At 42.8% G+C, this 18,300-nt stretch overlaps 1 protein-coding gene across 5 annotated transcripts in view; it reads right to left on the minus strand.

The window, feature by feature from the left end:
- Window positions 1-3,810: 3,810 nt before the first annotated feature.
- RBMS2 (RNA binding motif single stranded interacting protein 2) overlaps window positions 3,811-18,300 on the minus strand; it is an 82,567-nt gene continuing 68,077 nt past the window's right edge. For all 5 annotated transcript variants that reach the window (XM_087442195.1, XM_014786622.2, XM_087442196.1 and 2 more), the window contains 11 exons: window positions 17,726-17,817; window positions 16,176-16,333; window positions 11,448-11,527; window positions 11,203-11,312; window positions 10,837-10,883; window positions 10,307-10,400; window positions 5,924-6,001; window positions 5,482-5,592; window positions 4,767-4,847; window positions 4,254-4,339; window positions 3,811-4,144 (listed from right to left, as the gene is read on the minus strand). In XM_087442195.1, the coding sequence (XP_087298321.1) occupies window positions 4,259-4,339; window positions 4,767-4,847; window positions 5,482-5,592; window positions 5,924-6,001; window positions 10,307-10,400; window positions 10,837-10,883; window positions 11,203-11,312; window positions 11,448-11,527; window positions 16,176-16,333; window positions 17,726-17,817 (932 nt within the window). In that variant the 3' untranslated portion in view covers window positions 3,811-4,144; window positions 4,254-4,258. The remainder of the gene's footprint in view (window positions 4,145-4,253; window positions 4,340-4,766; window positions 4,848-5,481; window positions 5,593-5,923; window positions 6,002-10,306; window positions 10,401-10,836; window positions 10,884-11,202; window positions 11,313-11,447; window positions 11,528-16,175; window positions 16,334-17,725; window positions 17,818-18,300) is intronic.

Genomic DNA, 18,300 nt, shown 5'->3' on the forward strand with positions numbered 1-18,300 from the left:
AAAATTCAGCAACGATCAGAAGGGTGCTAGACCTCACAGGCCGGTCTCAGCTGCTGAAGGAAGACCCTCCTACGAAAAGAAGGGGTGAAAGCTGAGTAAATATGAGAGAGCTGCTAATTGCTTGGAAGGACATAAAATTTGGGAAACACAAATGGAGTAAATGGTTCAAGATGGAATGAGGAAGAATCTGTGACAAGGCACAAGATTTAACACCTAGCCCTTACAGACTGGCTTTCATACCACGCACCCTCTTCTCTAAAGCTGGTCTAGCAGAGCCTGGGGACAAGCTTTGACCTGATCACCAACCCAAGTTTATTGCCCTTGATTAAGAAGGTCAAAGTAGCCCCTCATGAGTGCAATCCTGCTGCTCTCCCAGAAGGTGGGACATGTGCAGAAGAGAGTAGCAATGATTTTTTTCTGGGAGACTAGATTCCACTGTTGGGGACCCCTGCAACATTCCATTCCAGCAAGGCCTCAGCACCTTCGTGGTGCAAAGTAACAACCCACATGTAGGCCCCCAAAGGGGTGACACTGAAGCACAGGGAGTGAGCACTCCAGGCACCAAGGAGGTGAATGAGCTCACCCATCAGGAAGTTAGGAAAGGAAGAGGAATGCAACCGGGCTGGGGTGGCCCAACCCAGGGATGATCGGTAAAGCAGCAAAGTCTAGTCTTCACCCTCAGTGCAAGTAGTGTCCTCCTACCACCCCTATCTATTACTGATAAGGGCTATTACCTCTTCAGAGCCACAAGGCTTCCTAGTCTGGGCAGCTCTTCAAATTCTTTGGTTAAAAATAACATCTCTCCCCATCATCATTCCCACATCTTCCCTCCCTAAGCTCCATCACACCCTAATCAGCCTAGGGTCTGAGTATCATCTCAGAGCATGAGAGAAGCAGTAATAACACTGGCATGAGATGGGACAGGCACGCTCTGAGCCTATCTGGGGAAGGGACACTGGTATGTTCTGTTTAATTGAAAACAGAAAAACACAAAGTACTAAAATATTTTAAGAATGTTATGAGTAGGGGTGAGATGTGAAGTGCAGAGAGTATGGTCTGGGCTCCATGAAGACAGGATTCAGAAAACACTGGGCAGAGTGTTCAAGAGCCCAGGCAGAGGCTGTGAGCTTGAAGGCTCCCCTACAATTCCCCTCCCACCACTGCCACCAGTAGGCTATTTCATGAGAAAGTACCCCTCATTCCTTTTCTCTGCGTTCTCCCATCACTCACTCATGTTATGAACTAATTGTTAGAAATGAACTAACAACTAGGGAAAAAATATTAGTATAACCCAAAAACACCAAGAAAAAATTCCACAATGCCATTAACCACTATAAAAATAACTTCAGGCTCCCCATCACTTCCCAGGCCCAAACCTGCCCAATGCAGAAACACGCATTAATAGAATCCATTAAGTAGATGCACATGAGAAGAACACAAAAAATACAACTTCAGAATTTAAAACAAAACAAAGCAAAATCACGGCCATTTGAATATTTTTTTAAATACAGAGAAAGCAGAATCAGGAGTTCTGGGAGGCAGAGAAGGGGCAGCAGTGACATCAACAGTTTCCATCCATGAAAGGCCCCAACTGCACCAAACCTCCTAGCAGAGCAAGTTTCCCCAAACTATCAATCAAATGAACAGGATTCTAGATTTTTCTTTTTCTTCCAGGCCACTGACAAGAAATCTATGGTGTACTTCCCTTGACTAAGGGCTGGAGACTCAGAAATGAGCTACCTGCCCAGCTAAACCCTTCTAGAAGGTTACTGAGCGTGGGGCTGTTGTACATTGGATAAGCCCTTCCTGAGTTTGGAAGCACCCATGAAAAAATAGTGGCAATTTTGTCCTTTACACCTAACATCCTACCCATTGTCCCCCCACTCCCTTACCCCTAGGATGTACAAAAGGACAGTCTAGGGATAGGGAGCATTGAGAGTCTCAATTCTGGGATGGGTGGGAGGGAAGGGAAAGCTGGGCCCAAGCTCTGTGTACAGCTCCCCGCCCCCAATATCATCTTCCTCTCCCTACAGCCATGCTAATGAACACCTGTCTCTCCATCTGACTGTCCAGTGGAAAGGCACCTGACCCTGAAGTGAAGGGGAGCAGAACTCTCCATTCAGTGCATAAGTGAGTGACTTGGGAGAAGACAGGTGCAGGATCTTATTTCCTAGGAGATGGGCAAAGGCTTTCTCCTGTCTGTCTCCATGTACACAGAGTCAGGTCTTGCAACAAGACATGGAATTAAAGAGCAAAAAATGGACTTTTTTAAAGGACTCCTGACCTTGAAAATAATGAGATAGGCTTCACTGCCCTTTTCTATCCTAGCTCCCTGTTGTCCTTCCACAAGAAGGAAAATTATTTTTGATGTCCTGGTTCCTTGGAAAAGGGGCCCAAACATACCAGGGCAGGGCAGGTTGCTCTGGACAGTTACAGAGAGCTTTGTCCTTTCCCACCCCTGCACTGCACACACAGAACAGTCCCCACTCAGTCCCTCTGAATGTGTGTGTGCATGTGGCATGCGCACAACAGTACAAGCCTTTCAAGGACAGCTCTTGCTGTATGCAGAAGTGTCAAAGGTCAAAGCCTAGGGAAAATTCAAGGACCCTCTAGTTGCATGACTGTCAAAAGGCACTGTGTGTCCACGGTTGGGGTGGGAATTTACCAAGTGATCTGCTACAGGAGCGACGGACACCTTCTATACCCAGGTTTTTCAATCTTGGCACTACTGACATTTTGAGCCACATAATTCTTTGCTGGGGGAGTTGGGGCTGTCCTGTGCACTGTAGGATCTTTAGCAGCATCCCTGGTCTCTAGCCACTAGCTGCCAGTAGCACACAGCCCCCACTCCCAGGCATGACAATCAGAAATGTCTCCAGAGATTGTCAATGGCCTCCAGGGGACAAAACCACCTCCTTGAGAACCACTGGTCTAGAGGTGAAGCAGCTGACCTTCCACAGTGGGGAAGAAGCCTAAGTGGATTCGGCAAGGTCACAACTGGAAAGGCTCTGAGTACAGTAATGTGCGATGGGGAGGAGAAGGGTCTGAGACCCAGGGCAAAAAAGAAGGTCCTCCAGGAAGCAGGAAAACACGTGTTCCTGAAAAGCTGTAGCGGGAGAAGATTCTTCCTCAAGAGTGCGTTGGCCTTGGCCGTGAGAAGAATTAGAAGTCAGTAAGTCCACCCTTCTGGAACTTGCCAAAGAAGACCTACTCTTCATCCAATTTTGGCTCAAGGATGGCTTCCAAAGGATGTGGGATTGTCTCTAATAAGCCTGGGTCACATCTCTGCTTCCTGAAGGTGAAGTCTAGTCTTTTCTCCCAGGATGTGGCGGGGCAGAGGGAGGAAAAGCGACTTCCACTGCCTGCTTCATGTTCTACCTGTTCCTTGCCCAGTCCCCAAAAATTCCATAGGAAATTTCATTCCAAAAAAATTTCAGAAAATTAAAAATTGTAAAAAGGCAAAGTATGCAGGCTCTACTGTATGGAAACGAGAAAAAGAACAATCTGGATGAGACAAAGAAGGCATAAAATATGTGAAGAAGAGATGGGAGATGTGAGTCAAGAGCTTTATAAAACAAAATTTCAAAAGTCTGCATATTTTCTTACACACACACCAAAAAGGTCCATAACTAAATTCAGTAAGAAGGGCCCACAGTCAGACTCCTTCATCCGTATTCTAGCACCACACCTTTCTTTTTCTTTTTTTTTTAAGAGGAGAATTTATGAAATTTTTATAACAAATTTTTTTAAAGCCTCCCCAAATAAGTCCAACACATTAAAAACTGTTAAGAAGAAGCTCCAGCCACCATATCTCTTTGGGGTATATATTGCTGTTAAAAAACAAAAAAAACAAAAAAAACATAAAATTTTCTTTTCAAAAGAAAGAAAAAAAGTGTTTTTGATCTCCTTGAAGCTAGCACACACAGAAAGTGACGGTCCCCCCGCTCCGTTAGGGATGGAGAACAGCAGAGGGCAGGAGTGCAGAGATTCCTTTTTCTAGGCCCAGGCCTGTGAAAAATCATGGCCAAGCGTCAGTCCTTAGTAGAGCCCACAGATGGTCTGTATTCCGGGTTAGCCCTCTGGAGTCTGGGAACATCAGCGTCTCCAAGAATTCATTTGTATTCAACAAAGATGGGAGGGAGTCCTAAAGGAGGCATAAGCCAGAGAGGGTAGGAAGGGGAGATGACAAATATGAGAACCTGTCTGACTTCAGGCTGCTCAGCACACCCCGCCCCTCAGCGTGTGGTTCTTACCGCTGTTATTTGTTGAACTGGAAAGAATAGACCCCATGGTCTGAGGGAGCATCCACCGTCACTTGATTTTGCTGGCCACTGCTCTCCTGAACCACAGCCAAGGGGGACAGTCACCTGGTGCATTCCTTTCCTCACCTCCCACTGAAGCAGCCTAGCTAAAACCCTCCCAGAGTTGAGTGCCCTCCCTGACCTACGCACTCCCACACACACACGCACACATGTGCGCGCACACACAGCATTACTTCCCCCACATTTAGAGCGGCCTATCCTCTTCCCAAGACACACTAGTCAACACACACAGCATCCTGGTATTAACTACTATCTGGCCAAACGTGAGGAAGGGCCTCATTCAAGGACACAGATGAAGTCTTTCTTTCCTACATTCTTCACATACCTACCAGCTATTTGTGACCACAGAATCAGCATCCCTGTGAGAGGAAGATCTTGATCGGGGGAAAATCTGCCTCTGTTCATTTTCCTACTCTCAATCCAAAGCGATTATAAGGCTCTTACCTCAACTGAAACACTGGAAGAAGGCACAGGGGTGAACTGGGAAACGTAAGCTCCTTGCACAGCTGCAGCTGTTGGCATATACTAGCACAAGAAACATCAGTGAGCTGACAGCAGTGGTCCTTGGCTACATTTAAAGCACCTGGGGAACTTTAAAAAATCCTGATGCCTGTGTTCCATCTCCAGAGATTCTAGTTTAATTGTCTAATTTAATTGTGCTTTTTAAAAGCACTTCAGGTGGTTCTAAAGTACACTGGCTTAGAGAGACTTCTACCTACATGACTTCCTTTCCTCCTCTTTCCATACTGTCTTCTGCTTTTCCTCAGTGCACTGCCTTGTCTGCCTTTAAGCCCTCCTGTGCAAATCAGAATGCGGCAGACCTACAAGAAACCCAATGAGCTTCATCTATTCTTCTTGTTACTGTTTTGATAAGGATTTCTAGGAAATGTGTATGAACTCCTAGATAAACTAATATGTAGACAGAAACACTATTTGTTTAGTTTCATGAGTAGGAACCAGTTAAAAGCAGTGGGCTGGGGAGCAGAATGGCTGTATTCCTGGCTCATGGATTACTTTTTAGTTTCTCTCCCATTCTGAGTGTGCCTTCAATGATGCTGAAGTGATTCCCAACCTCATTCATAAGTATTTACAGCTGAAGAATTTTACAAAGGTATTCCTTCCTCGGTAGGAGTTGATAATCAAAAATATCCTGCTTTACCGTGCCTGTGCTGCTGAGGGAGAGGTGGCCCAATTGCTGGGTAAGAGGTCCCATCATGGAGGCAGGCTGGAGAGAAATGGGGTGATCCATCCCTGGCGTCAGAACTGAACCCTAGAGGAAGCAACAAAGGACAGGGTTAGTTGGCAGCATCCTGTGAGGCTGCCTGAAGCAGTGATTCATAGCTACCACGACAGACATTTCAAAATCCTTGGAAATGATAGGTGAGCAGTAACCCAACTATGCAACAGGAATAGGCACTCTGCCCATCAGTCTGGAGGGATCCTTCTCTCAGAACAACAAACTCACAGAATTTAAGGTCATACACCTGGGCTGCGTAAGAGACTGGGCCAAAACTCACACCCACATCTCCTGTCATCAAATCCCGTTGTTTTTCTTTACATCAAATTGCCTCTTTGGCTTTTGCCCACTTCTGAACACTCACTGAAGGCTGCATGAGGTATGACTGGTGATGCATCCAAGACGGGTTAGGTACTTGTAGAGGAGATGTCTGAGTTACTCTCTAATGCAAACAAAAACAAAAACGTTAATTGTCTAGAAACTATGTTTCACCCAATGTTCCGACAATGTTCAGCAAAACTCAGAAAAAGTGGAAGTGCCCTCTCAGAAAATAGAAACATTAACTCTTTAAAAAAGATTAGCAACTCTTACACCTCAACAAATAACACAATTTAAAAACGGGCAAGGAACTTGAATAGATATTTCTCTAAGAAGATACACAAATGGCCACTAAGCACATGAAAGAGTCTCAACACCATTACTCACGAGGGAAATGTAAATCAAAACACAATGAGATACCACTTCACACCCACTAGGATGGCTATAATTAAAAGGACAGAATAACAAGTGTTATACACTGTGGAAGGGAATGTAAAATGGTGCCACGGCTTTAGAAAATAGTTTGGCAGTTCCTCAAAAAGTTAAACATAGAGGTACTATGTAACTCAGCAATTCCACTCATAGGTATATAGCCAAGAGAAATGAAAACATGTCCACACAATAATTGTACACAAATGTTCATAGCAGTATTATTCATAATAGCCAAAAGGTGGAAACAACTCAAATGGCCATCAACTGATAAATGGATAACAAAATGTAGTATATCCATACAATGGAATATAATTCAATCATGAAAAAAGAAAGTACTGATACATGCTACAACATGAACAAACCTTGAAAACATGCTAAGTGAAAGAAGCCAGACACAAAAGACATATATTGTGTGCTTCCATTTATATGAAATTGTCCAGAATAGGCAAATCTATAGACACAGAAAGTGTGTGGTTGCCTAGGGGTAGGGGAAAATGGGGAATGACTACTAATGGGTACAGAGTTTCTTTCTGAGGTGATGAAATGTTCTGGAATTAGACAGTGGTGATAGTTGCATAACTTTGTAAATATACTAAAAACTACTGACTTGTACACTTTAAAAGAATAAAGAGAATTTTATGGTATGTGAATTATATCTCAATTTTAAAATACAAAAAAAATTAGCAATGAGAAGCTAGAAATGAATCACAAGTAGGGTTTATTCCATGAATGTAAGGATTGTTCAAGATCAGAAACTGTATAAATATAAGTCAAAACTGAAGGAAAAAACCATAGTGTAATATTAGATGCTGAAAAGACATTTGAGAAAATTCAGCAGCCATTTATTTAAAAAAAAATCACAAAGTCAAATAGAGACTACAAAGAAACTACTTACAAATATTAAAGGCTATTACCAAAAACTAGCCACTAATATTAACCTAATAGAGAAATATTAAAACCACTGCAATTATAGTAACCTATCTTATAGTAAGGTCAAATGCAATTAGATAAGAACACAATTGCCATAAAATGGAAAGGAAGAGAAAACCTTTATTTTGCACTGATGATATAATTGAATACCTAAAAAACCTGAGAGATTCAAGTAAAAAAACTCTAGTAGTACTAAGAGGATTTGGTGACTTAGCTGTATACAAGAGAGATGAACACAAGTCAACAGCTTTCCTTCCATGTATCAATAAGCATATAGAAATGCTTATAAAAATTACAGAAACTTAGGAATATATTTAACAAGAAAAGTGTTAGACCTACATAAACAAAACTAAAATCTTACTGAAGGACATAAAGATTTGAAAACATGAAAAGAAATACCATACCTTGGGTGAAAAGACTTAATGCTTTTTTAAAAAGTCAATTCTGTTTAATACATAGATTTAATGTAATTCCTATTAAAATCCTTGCAAATTTTAAAAAATTAGATTAAAATAAACTTAATACAGAAGAATAAATGCCAAAAAATAGCAAAGAAAAATATGAAAGAGTGGAGAAGAGGGCTTTGTCTTATCAAATATTAGAACATATTACAAAAGTCAATGTGATCAAATCAATACATTATTGGAATAGGAAGAGACACAATATCATTGGAAGAGAATAAAGAATACAGAACTAAATCCCAGTATTTATTATATGACAAAGGTGGCATTTCAATTGGGGAAAGGATGGATTATTTAATAATCTGGTGCTAGGACAACTGGTTAACATTGTTAAAGAAAATACAAAAGGACCCCTAACTTATGCCATATACAAAAAGAAATTCCTGGGCCGGCCCGGTGGCGCAAGCAGTTAAGTGCGCGCGTTCCTCTCTGGCGGCCCGGGGTTCGCCGGTTCGGATCCCGGGCGTGCACCAATGCACTGCCTGGCAAGCCATGGTGTGGCAGGCGTCCCATATAAAGTGGAGGAAGATGGGCATGGATGTTAGCCCAGGGCCAGTCTTCCTCAGCAAAAAATAAAAGAGGAGGATTGGCAGATGTTAGCACAGGGCTGATCTCCTCACAAAAAATAAATAAATAAATAAATAAATTCCTGATGATTACACACTTAAATGTAAAAAAATGAAATAAATCTTAGAGACCATATGTGCAATATGGGGATTGGAGAGATTTTTTTTTTTTTTTGGTGAAGAAGATTGGCCCCTGAGCTAACATCCGTTGCCAATCCTCCTCTTTTTGCTGAGGAAGATTGGCCCTGAGCTAACAGCTGTGCCCATCTTCCTCTACTTTGTATGTGGGACACCACCACAGCATGGCTTGATGAGTGGTGCATAAGTCTGTGCCCGGGATCCGAACCCGCGAACCCCAGGCAGCAGAAGCAGAGTGCGCAAACTTAACCACTACACCACCGGGCCGGCCCCTGGGAAGAGCTTTTTAATTAAGAAAGTCAAAAGCTATGAGTGAAAAAGCAGACATATTTAACTCTATATAAATTTTAAACTTTACCAGCAGCAGTAGCAGCAGGAGCAGCATCTGGGAACTTGTTAAAAATACACATTCTTGCCTCCCACCCTAGACTTACCGAATCAGAAATTCTTGTTAAGGTGCCCAGCAACCTAGGCTTAATAAGCACTCCAAGTGATTCTGATGCATAGCTGGTTTGAAGACCACAAAGTCAATGGACAAAAGTTAAATTTTGGGGCCGGCCCCGTGGCTTAGCGGTTAAGTGCGCGCGCTCTGCTGCTGGCGGCCCGGGTTCGGATCCCGGGCACGCGCCGACGTACCGCTTCTCCAGCCATGCTGAGGCCGCGTCCCACATACAGCAACTAGAAGGATGTGCAGCTATGACATACAACTATCTACTGGGGCTTTGGGGGGAAATAAATAAATAAATAAAATTATAAAAAAAGTTAAATTTGGAACAAAATACTTGTAACAAAGATAACATTCAGAGGATTAATACTTATAATATACAAATAGTTTTTTAAGTTGATAGAAAAAAAATAACCAGACAGAAAAATGGACCAAGCGTATAAAGAGCAAATCAAAATATAACAGACATTAAAAAAAAATGCTTAAACTTAGCTGCAGTCAGAGAAGCACAAATTAAGGTAACACTGCACTTTATATCCATCAAGATAGGAAAAATTTAAAAAGAGCAATATCATCTACAGCTGGAGGGAGTTGCGTACTCTCATACATTGCTAGTGGATATGTGATTGACACAGCCTTTGCGGAAAGCAATCTGGCAACATCTGTAAAACTGAAAGGTCATATATTATTCAACCTAGCAATTCCACTCCTCAGACTCCAGCCCCCAGAAATAAAAGCACTTGCATGTAAGGATATAGGCACAAGGATGTTTACTGGAGCATTATCTGGACGAGAAAAGAACTGAAATCCAAGTGAATGCCCTTCACTGGGGAATAGCTGGAGAATTCTTATATATCTGCAGCATGAAATATAATGCAACTTATTAAAAAAAGAAATAGTTAGAACACAGGATCTCAACATTACCTGCAGCAGAATCACCTGAAGGGGCTGTTAAAACTTAGATTGCTAGGACCCATCCCCAGAGTTTCTAATTCAGTAGATCTGGGATGGAGTCCAAGAATTTGTGTTCCTAAAATTCCCAGATGATGCTGATATTGCTGGTCCTGGGACCACACTTTGAGAATCACTGGTTTACTTTTAAGTGAGAAGAGTAAAATGTAAAAAATATATTTAACATGGTCTAATTTTTGTAAAATAAACAATGACTTTCAAAACACTATACATATGTGTATATGCACATGAAGAAAAATATGGAAAATAGTAGGAAATTAACATGGGTTTACTTATCAGGTGGTGGACAGAGAGTAAGAGGATGCTACTACAACAGTCTATATATACATAATGTGATCACAGGTTATGCTTTTACATAAAATTATTTGTGTGTAATATGTATAAAGGAAAAAGCAAAAACAACAAGTAGTTTCCAGCCTAAACTCCTTCATCTAAAACACTATGATAGGGAAAATTAGCACACTCTTTTTTGGGCATACACATACCTGATATGAAGACACAGGAGATGGAATATATGGGGAGAGTGCAGACTGAGCAAGCATCCTGTTGGAGGTGATGTTATAAGGAGCTGGGTAAAACCTGTAGGAAGGAAACTCATCAATAAAAAGTCACAGGAAACCAAGAAGGTAAGAGCCCTCACTGATAGACACAGCAACTTCCCACTAACTACTGTTTAAAAATCAAGAAGAGGGCCGGCCCCATGGTCTAGTGGTTGAGTTGGGCATGCTCTACTTTGGCGGCCTGGGTTCAGTTCCTGGGTGCGGACCCACAGCACTCATCGGCAGCCATGCTGTGGTGGAGACCCACGTGCAAAATGGAGGAGGACTGGCACAGATGTTAGCTCAGGGCAAATCTTCCTCAAGCAAAAAGAGGAAGATGGGCAAGAGATGTTGGCTTAGGGCGAATCTTCCTCAGCAAAAAAATTAAAGAAAAAAAAATCAAGATGAAATATCAGAGTGTCCGGACACAGGCTATTGTCATTTTCAGGTGGCCTGATTATATAAAACACGCTTACCCGTTCTGAAGAGCTGTGGTGGGGTCATAGGTCAAGGCCATACCACCCTATAAATAAAGAACACAGTGTTCAAATTGTGAGCACTTGGGTGAAAACAGGAGCAAGTCCAGAACGTCAAGGCTGGGATGTATTTGGCTCAACTGATTAAAGTGAAGTCTGGACATGTCCCACTACAGCTCCAGAGTTTTTCTGGTTGTAAAATCCCACTCAAGACCCACAGTGAAGAGCATGGTAAGCAGCCAGCATCTCTCAGTTACATACTGTAGCTCTCAAGCTTGCCAACTAAGCTCACAGAAATCAGGCCATGGTAATTTCCATTTCACTTTAATGTTCTTAGTACTCCTGTATCCTCAGAGGTCCTCTTACCATGTCTCCATTCCTTGGCCAGGCACGTCCATTTTGCACAAATTTTCCTTGGTTCTGTCGTTTCTTTGGACCACCATCAGCAAATTTGCAAAGCAAAGGATCAGATGGGGCTGCCAAGAGAGAAAGAAGACAGGCAGCTGAGTCCCACCTCACTTAGCCCACTCACACTCATGCAAAACTCCTCCAGAATCTTCACTGGAAGTAACAACCTGTGGCCCTCTCAGCCTGATTCCCAGATGCCTCACCTGGTACTCCAGGGGGTGTCTTAATATATTTTCCATTAAAGTGGGTGATGATGGCTTCACACTTCTCTGTGGACTCCATCCTAAGGAGCACAAGAGGGGTTAGGCTCTAGCTTCTCCAGGATCTATGCTCTCCCTACATTCAAAGAGAAAGCTCTAAGTTCCCAGCCCCACAAATGCTCCAAAAGTTGTGACTATAGAAACAGTTTCTTCCACACAAATCTAGAAGAGGCAACCCCAGCTTCTAATGAAGGTTCTCTTAACTGGCTCCTGTAGGGGTCCTGAAAGGATTAATGGAGATCTTCAAGATATGAATATTCCAAAGAAGATACTGATGGATGGGCCTAGTATTGTGTCTGGTTCATAAATAAGAATACAATAAATAGTGGCTGTTACCATTAGTTTTTATTACAAAATTCCTAATGGAAATTGTTCTCTCAGTCTGATAAAACTGCACAAGCTAAGAATATGCCAATATTTATTTTGTGCTTCTGGTTATAACTACCAAGGTTTAACTAGCTACTGATAACATCATTAAGATTTCACGCATCTGTAGGAGGAAAGAGTAGTAAGACAGGGTTTATGGTCCATAGTGATAGAAAAAACAATGTTGGGAACTACTGAGTTAAAGTATCTTGTTGGGGAAAGAGGACTGAGTAAGGAATCAGAAAATCTAGATTCCAGCACCAGTTCACCACCCAAAGCTCTGTGAGTTAGGACATGCATAAAAACCCTTTGAACCCATTCCTCATTTCTGCTTTAGAGATAATATCCCCCTACCCTACTACACAGGGTTCTACAGACCAAATGAGATAATGTATATAAATGTGTTCTAAAAATTATAAAGGCCTATTTAATACAAGGTACGGTATCTTCCTCTCTTTCCATATTTAAAGTAAGTCTTAGACTATTTTCCATGCCAATAACCACTAAAAATATGAACCATTCCTATGAAGGCGGTCACTAAAACAAGGACTCAAACGGAACCCTTAAGAGAAACTACATTAGGTATCCTAGAGCGGTAGTCTTTAGTTGGGTTACTCCCACTCCTTAGTCTTTCAAAGGGTGAGCAGGCATGGAGAGTTTTAAAAGAATGGCTTTCAGAACCTCAACTTCCTCATAAACTCTTTCCTAAAACTGATCTTCCTGTAAGAGAGCTCATGATCACTTAATGATCAAGGCTCAAGTCCTCTCTCACAACCACTCCTCTCAATTTACTTCACACTCATCCCAAAACTCAACATGAGGCATTTGATGACTGAGTTACAAATCTTTTTCTAAGTCAGATGTTACCAATTTTTCCTTCCAACAAAGCTGAAGGATGCAGCAAGTTGTCAACTGACACATAAAAAAATCAGTTTTGGTAACAGATCACCCTGGTTCTTGGCATATAATTCAGAAGGAATTCAAAGAATTCCTATTTTAACAAAACTCCATTCCCATTTACTTATTTATGTAAACAAGGTTTCTCAGAGTGAAAACAAAAAACAGGAATAGAACCGATATTAAACCCCATCTTATTATAGCCGTCAACATATTCACTGATGGCTACATGACCTAATTAGAAAAATCTAAACAAAATAAAACTTATCCATGTCACAGAAGCATTTCCAATAAAATTTACTTTATATAAAATAATTTTGTATTGGGCCGCCCGGTGGCACAGCAGTTAAGTGTGCACACTCCACCTCAGCGGCCCATGGTTCGCAGGTTCAGATCCTGGGCACGCACCGACGCACTGCTTGTCAAGCCATGCTGTGGCCGCATCCCATATAAAGTAGAGGAAGATGGGCACGGATGTTAGCCCAGGGCCAATTTTCCTCAACAAAAAAGAGGAGGATTAGTGACAGATGTTAGCTCAGGGCTGATCTTCCTCACAAAAAATAAAAATAAAATAAAATAATTTTGTATCAACATTTTAATATATTTATGCTGTCTGAGGAAACTGTGAACTAATAATTATAAAGATAATTCTTATGGGTTAATACATATAGCCCTCACGGCCACAGGAAAAAAATTAATTACATATTTTTGTTGCAGTGAAGTATGACAGAATGATCCACAAAAAGACTTTCAGAGCTGGCCCAGTGGTGTAGTGGTTATGTTTGCACACTCCGCTTTGGTGGCCTGGGATTTGCAGGTTCAGATATGCACTGCTTATCAAGCCATGCTGTGGCAGCGTCCCTCATATAAAGTAGGGGAAGATGGGCACAGATGTCAGCTCAGGGCCAATCTTCCTCAGCAAAAAGAGGAGGATTAGCAACAGATGTTAGCTCAGGGCTGATCTTCCCCACCAAAAAAAAAAAAAGACTTTCAACTATAAAAATATTTTACACTAGAATACAATTCTGTAGGGAAATTGAATGGAAATATAAGATCAAGAAGAAAAAAAGGAACACTGTAAGAATGATATGAGAGGTATGACTATTAAAAAAGAAATGCCCCATGTATTTTTGACATGGATGATTTTGTGTATTAAACTGCTACGAGGGGCTGGCCCCGTGGCTTAGCGGTTAAGTGTGCGTACTCTGCTACTGGCGGCCCGGGTTCGGATCCCAGGCGTGCACCGACGCACTGCTTCTCTGGCCATGCTGAGGCTGCGTCCCACATACAGCAACTAGAAGGATGTGGAACTATGACATACAGCTATCTACTGGGGCTTTGGGGAAAAAAAGGAGGAGGATTGGCAATAGAGCCAGAGCTGGTCTTCCTCAGCAAAAAGACGAGGATTAGCATGGATGTTAGCTCAGGGCTAATCTTCCACACACACACAAAAAAACCCTGCTATGACATCTATGCTCTAGATCTCATTTGGATATATTTAAAAATGATATGACAGTTTTATTTAAAGGGTCAATATTTATAATTTTCCGGGAATTATACTTTGCAGAATCTAAATGTATGAAGAAAATTTGTACATATTAACACAGAAACATGCAAGAGATTTCATAGTTTTTCAAGTCTTAAAAGCCACAGTTTCCAGACTGGGCTCTGAGGCACCCTGGGCCACTGTGGTGAGCTCAGGGAGGAAATACAGCAACACCTGGTGGATACTGTATGGGCTACCAACTCTAAATAGCTCACCATTTCAACATTAGATCACCCTACAATCCTTCTGATAACGTAGTTTTGCAAAGCTGGTTTTTCAACTGTTGCTATGACAAAAGCAAGTACCATAATTATGAAAACCAATGTACAAGAGAAAATGAGGGTGCAAGTGTCCAATCTGAGTCCAAGGTTTGAGAAGTTGTGCAGTGTCCAGCAAGTGCACATCCCATTAGTAAGTATAGCGATGTAAGAATTTTTTTTTTTTTAATAATTTTATTTATTTATTTTTTCCCCCAAAGCCCCAGTAGATAGTTGTATGTCATAGTTGCACATCCTTCTAGTTGCTGTATGTGGGACGCGGCCTCAGCATGGCCGGAGAAGCGGTGCGTCGGTGCGCGCCCGGGGTTCCGAAACCGGGCCGCCAGCAGCGGAGCGCACGCACTTAACCACTAAGCCACGGGGCCGGCCCGCGATGTAAGAATTAAATAAAAATATTTTCTCTTTCAATATATTTTTTCAAATAGCTACAAAATCGTTACAAAGACATAAACACGTTTTGAGTTGTTTAGACCATTTCATTACTTAATAAATTGACCTGGTAAGTATTTCTTTTGGTATAGAGAAAAAAATTATTGAGACAACTAAGGTGCCATGAACTGAAAAAGTTTGGGAACCTCTGCTCTAAGAGAGTAGGGGAGCAAAAAAAGTTTGATGACCACAGCCTAGGAACTCCCCCTTAATTATACTTGGGATTGCCAGCAGGTGGTGCCACCAAGAAAGAGTTGGCTAGGGAAGAGGCCCCATTTCTTCCTTGTTCCCAAGGCCTGAAACACTCCACAGGAAGGTAGTGTTCCTGGACCAGACAAGACATTATAAAACACAAAGGTACCTTCAGATCACTTAGTCCAGTAGATTTCAAACTTTTTAAAAAAGCAACAGAATCTCCTTTCAAACAAAATCTTAAAGTAAATAAAAGCAGAACCATTTCTTAAGTGGGCTTAGGGGAGGCTACAACAATGACACCTAAGCTCAGAAGAGGGCGCCTGGAGAACTCCGCGGCTCTAGGGAACACCTGAAGAAAACCCCTCATCTAAAGCAACCTCCACTTCAGAGTGAACTAAAGCTCCCAAAGGTCTGACACCACAGGGGCAGTTAGTGGCAGAGTTGGTTCTAGAATCCAAGTCTCTGAACAGATCTGAAAAAGTAGACCGAATCTTCCACTTCATCCTACTGATCTTGACGCCAGAAGGATTAGGGCTGTGCTCCACCACCCACTCCTGTGAGACCTTGGGCAAATCACCTCATATTGGAGACTTTGGTTTCCTTATCTATACAATGGAGAATTAATATTTATTTCACAGGGTTGCTATAAAGATTAAATGAGATAATAGGATGTGAAACTACTCAGTAAACTATAAGAATATACCAAATTATTTTATTCTGGTTGGGTCTGGATCAACGGAACAAAGGCTAGCGTAGCAGGAAGTAGTAGGGAAAGGATAAAGAACTGGGGGCAAACGGGCTTGTGAGTATTGTGACCTATATTAAATGAAATTTTGATTACTGTCAAGTACTTTTGGCCAATAGTTTGGTTCCTTGGGAGAGGGGGCACAGATTTTTTGGTGACCTTCTAAGTGACATTCTTTATTAACCTCATCATTTCCCATTCTTGGCATCTCTCACCTTGCAAAGCCAACCCCTCTGCTGGTCCCACTGGTGTCTCGAAGGATTCGAGTGGAGATAACCTGGCCAAAGGGCTTCAGCATCCCCTCCAGTTCTTGCTCATCCATAGACAGTGGGAGGTTTGATATGTACAAATTTGTGGGGTCCTGCTCCTGTTGCTATGGAAATAAATGTGAGAAAATAAAGCTTATATCTCTTATCCCTCTCCCACCATCAGCCCTCATCCACAAAATGACATCTCAGGAAAGAGATAGTAGGAAGGGTGCCACATGAACAAAGAGAATCTTAACAACGATTTGTAACAACTAGGTCCACTACCATGGATTGTATATTGAGTCCAGGCAAAAAAAAAGCAGATTTAATATTTCCAGTACTGTACAAGCCCGTAATACAAGTCATCGATGAAGCTTTGGCTGTCTCTTTAAGAACTAGGCAGAGCAGCACTCCCCTCCGCCTGCCAACAGCCTGTCCCAGGGCTGGATTCTCTTGGACTGCCTTGCTCCCCGGCTGGATTGTTTTGAGTAATCCCCCCTCCCCCCTCTTCCGGCCACAGCAGACTCCTCTGAGTAGGAATGCTGTTCACTCTCCAGTGGAGGGAAAGCAGGAAGAGGAGACGAGGGGAAAGGGAAGGCAACGTGCTGGGGGCTGCACTAAGGGCCAGATGTGTAGCTCACTGGGTCACCATGGAGCCCTGAAAACTCCAGTCTCACAGGAACTCTGAAGGCTCCTAAACTCCACTGTCAGAGGACTTTTCTCCAGAAAGAAGAGGTGGGAGAGCCCTTCCAGTGGGCAGAATGTGCAAAATGGCAGTTAACCTCCCACAGCTGTATTTTTAAGAACTTAAGCAGTCACTCTGCCCTAGACAGTGGGTCACCAGCAACCTTAATCCCTCTTCTGCCTTTCCCTTCAGGGTTTCCTTTTTCTTTAACCATTACAGAAAAGGGTAGCTGGCAGGCCTGCCCCATCAGCTCCACAGAGAGTATTCACAATGACTTCAGAGAGGCAAGGGGGCAATCCCACCTAAGAGAAGAGGAGAGAGAAGAGCCTCTAGTTCTCAGACAGATCTGAGAAGGAGGGACAGTTTCCTTCCTTACTGTGGCCTCCCTCTCCCCAACACCTCACACACAGAGAACGGTGTTGGGAGGTGGAGAGCATTGCTCTAAACTTCTGAGTTGCACAACTGGCTTCTTCAGAGAATGTTGCAAAACTACCCCAAGCTGTCTGGTAGGGAAGTGGGGCCAGGGTGGAGATGAGGAAACAGCAGGAGGAAGAGAAGAAGCCTCCTGACCCTCTTGCCTGCTTATAACACTTGATGAGAGGAACTGAGCTGACAGAGCTACCTGCTGAGATTTGAGTACCATCTTCCTCTAGCAGACAAGAGTGCTCAGTGGGACCCTGGCCCAGACTGCCTTTGGCCAGATAGAGTCAAAAACTACTGCAGACAGGTCTTCTATCAACTTCATGGTTCTTCAACCCTCTGGAGCCTTGGAACTGGACCTTTGGTGGTAACTACACCTCTCAAAGGAACAGACATGGGGGAGCGCCCTTACCTTTGCCATCTGTGCCTGCACACCGCTGGCTTTCAGTGCTGTCACAGCCTTCTGTGCTGCTGAAGGACTATCAAAGTCCACAAAGCCATAGCCTGGAACAGGGAAACAGCATCACTGGGAGGTGGGCGGTGTAAGGGAGATAGGAGACCCAGGCTTTTCAGGAGACAGAGGAAGAGTTATGATCCAAGCAACAGAAGCGGTAGGGAGAAAGAGAAATTAAAAGGTTTCAGGTGGTTATCCTCAAACCCTGTGAAATTTGGTCTGCTTCACAGCTGAGAATGCCAAGGGCAATGAGGTCCTTGTGGTGTCCTTGCCCTTCTTCCTCCCCCTTAAGAAATCTGAGGTTTTGGGAAATAGGCTCTTCTAACAATCCACATGCACCCCCCCACTTCTAAAAGAACCCCTGTGTCTTTTCAAGCCACACCCTAGAAATGCTAGGCAAGTAGGGAATACAGTCTCTCCACTGCAGATAACCAGCCACCTGCTGGAAGAAGTCTCTCCCCACCCCAACTACAGCCCTTTCTCTCCTTCCACTCTTGCATCCCCACCTAGAACTGCTCAAAACCCCAACAAAA

Source organism: Ceratotherium simum, chromosome 17, assembly GCF_057802395.1.
Source record: "Ceratotherium simum simum isolate JZ-2026a chromosome 17, ASM5780239v1, whole genome shotgun sequence".
Taxonomy (NCBI): Eukaryota; Metazoa; Chordata; class Mammalia; order Perissodactyla; family Rhinocerotidae; genus Ceratotherium; species Ceratotherium simum.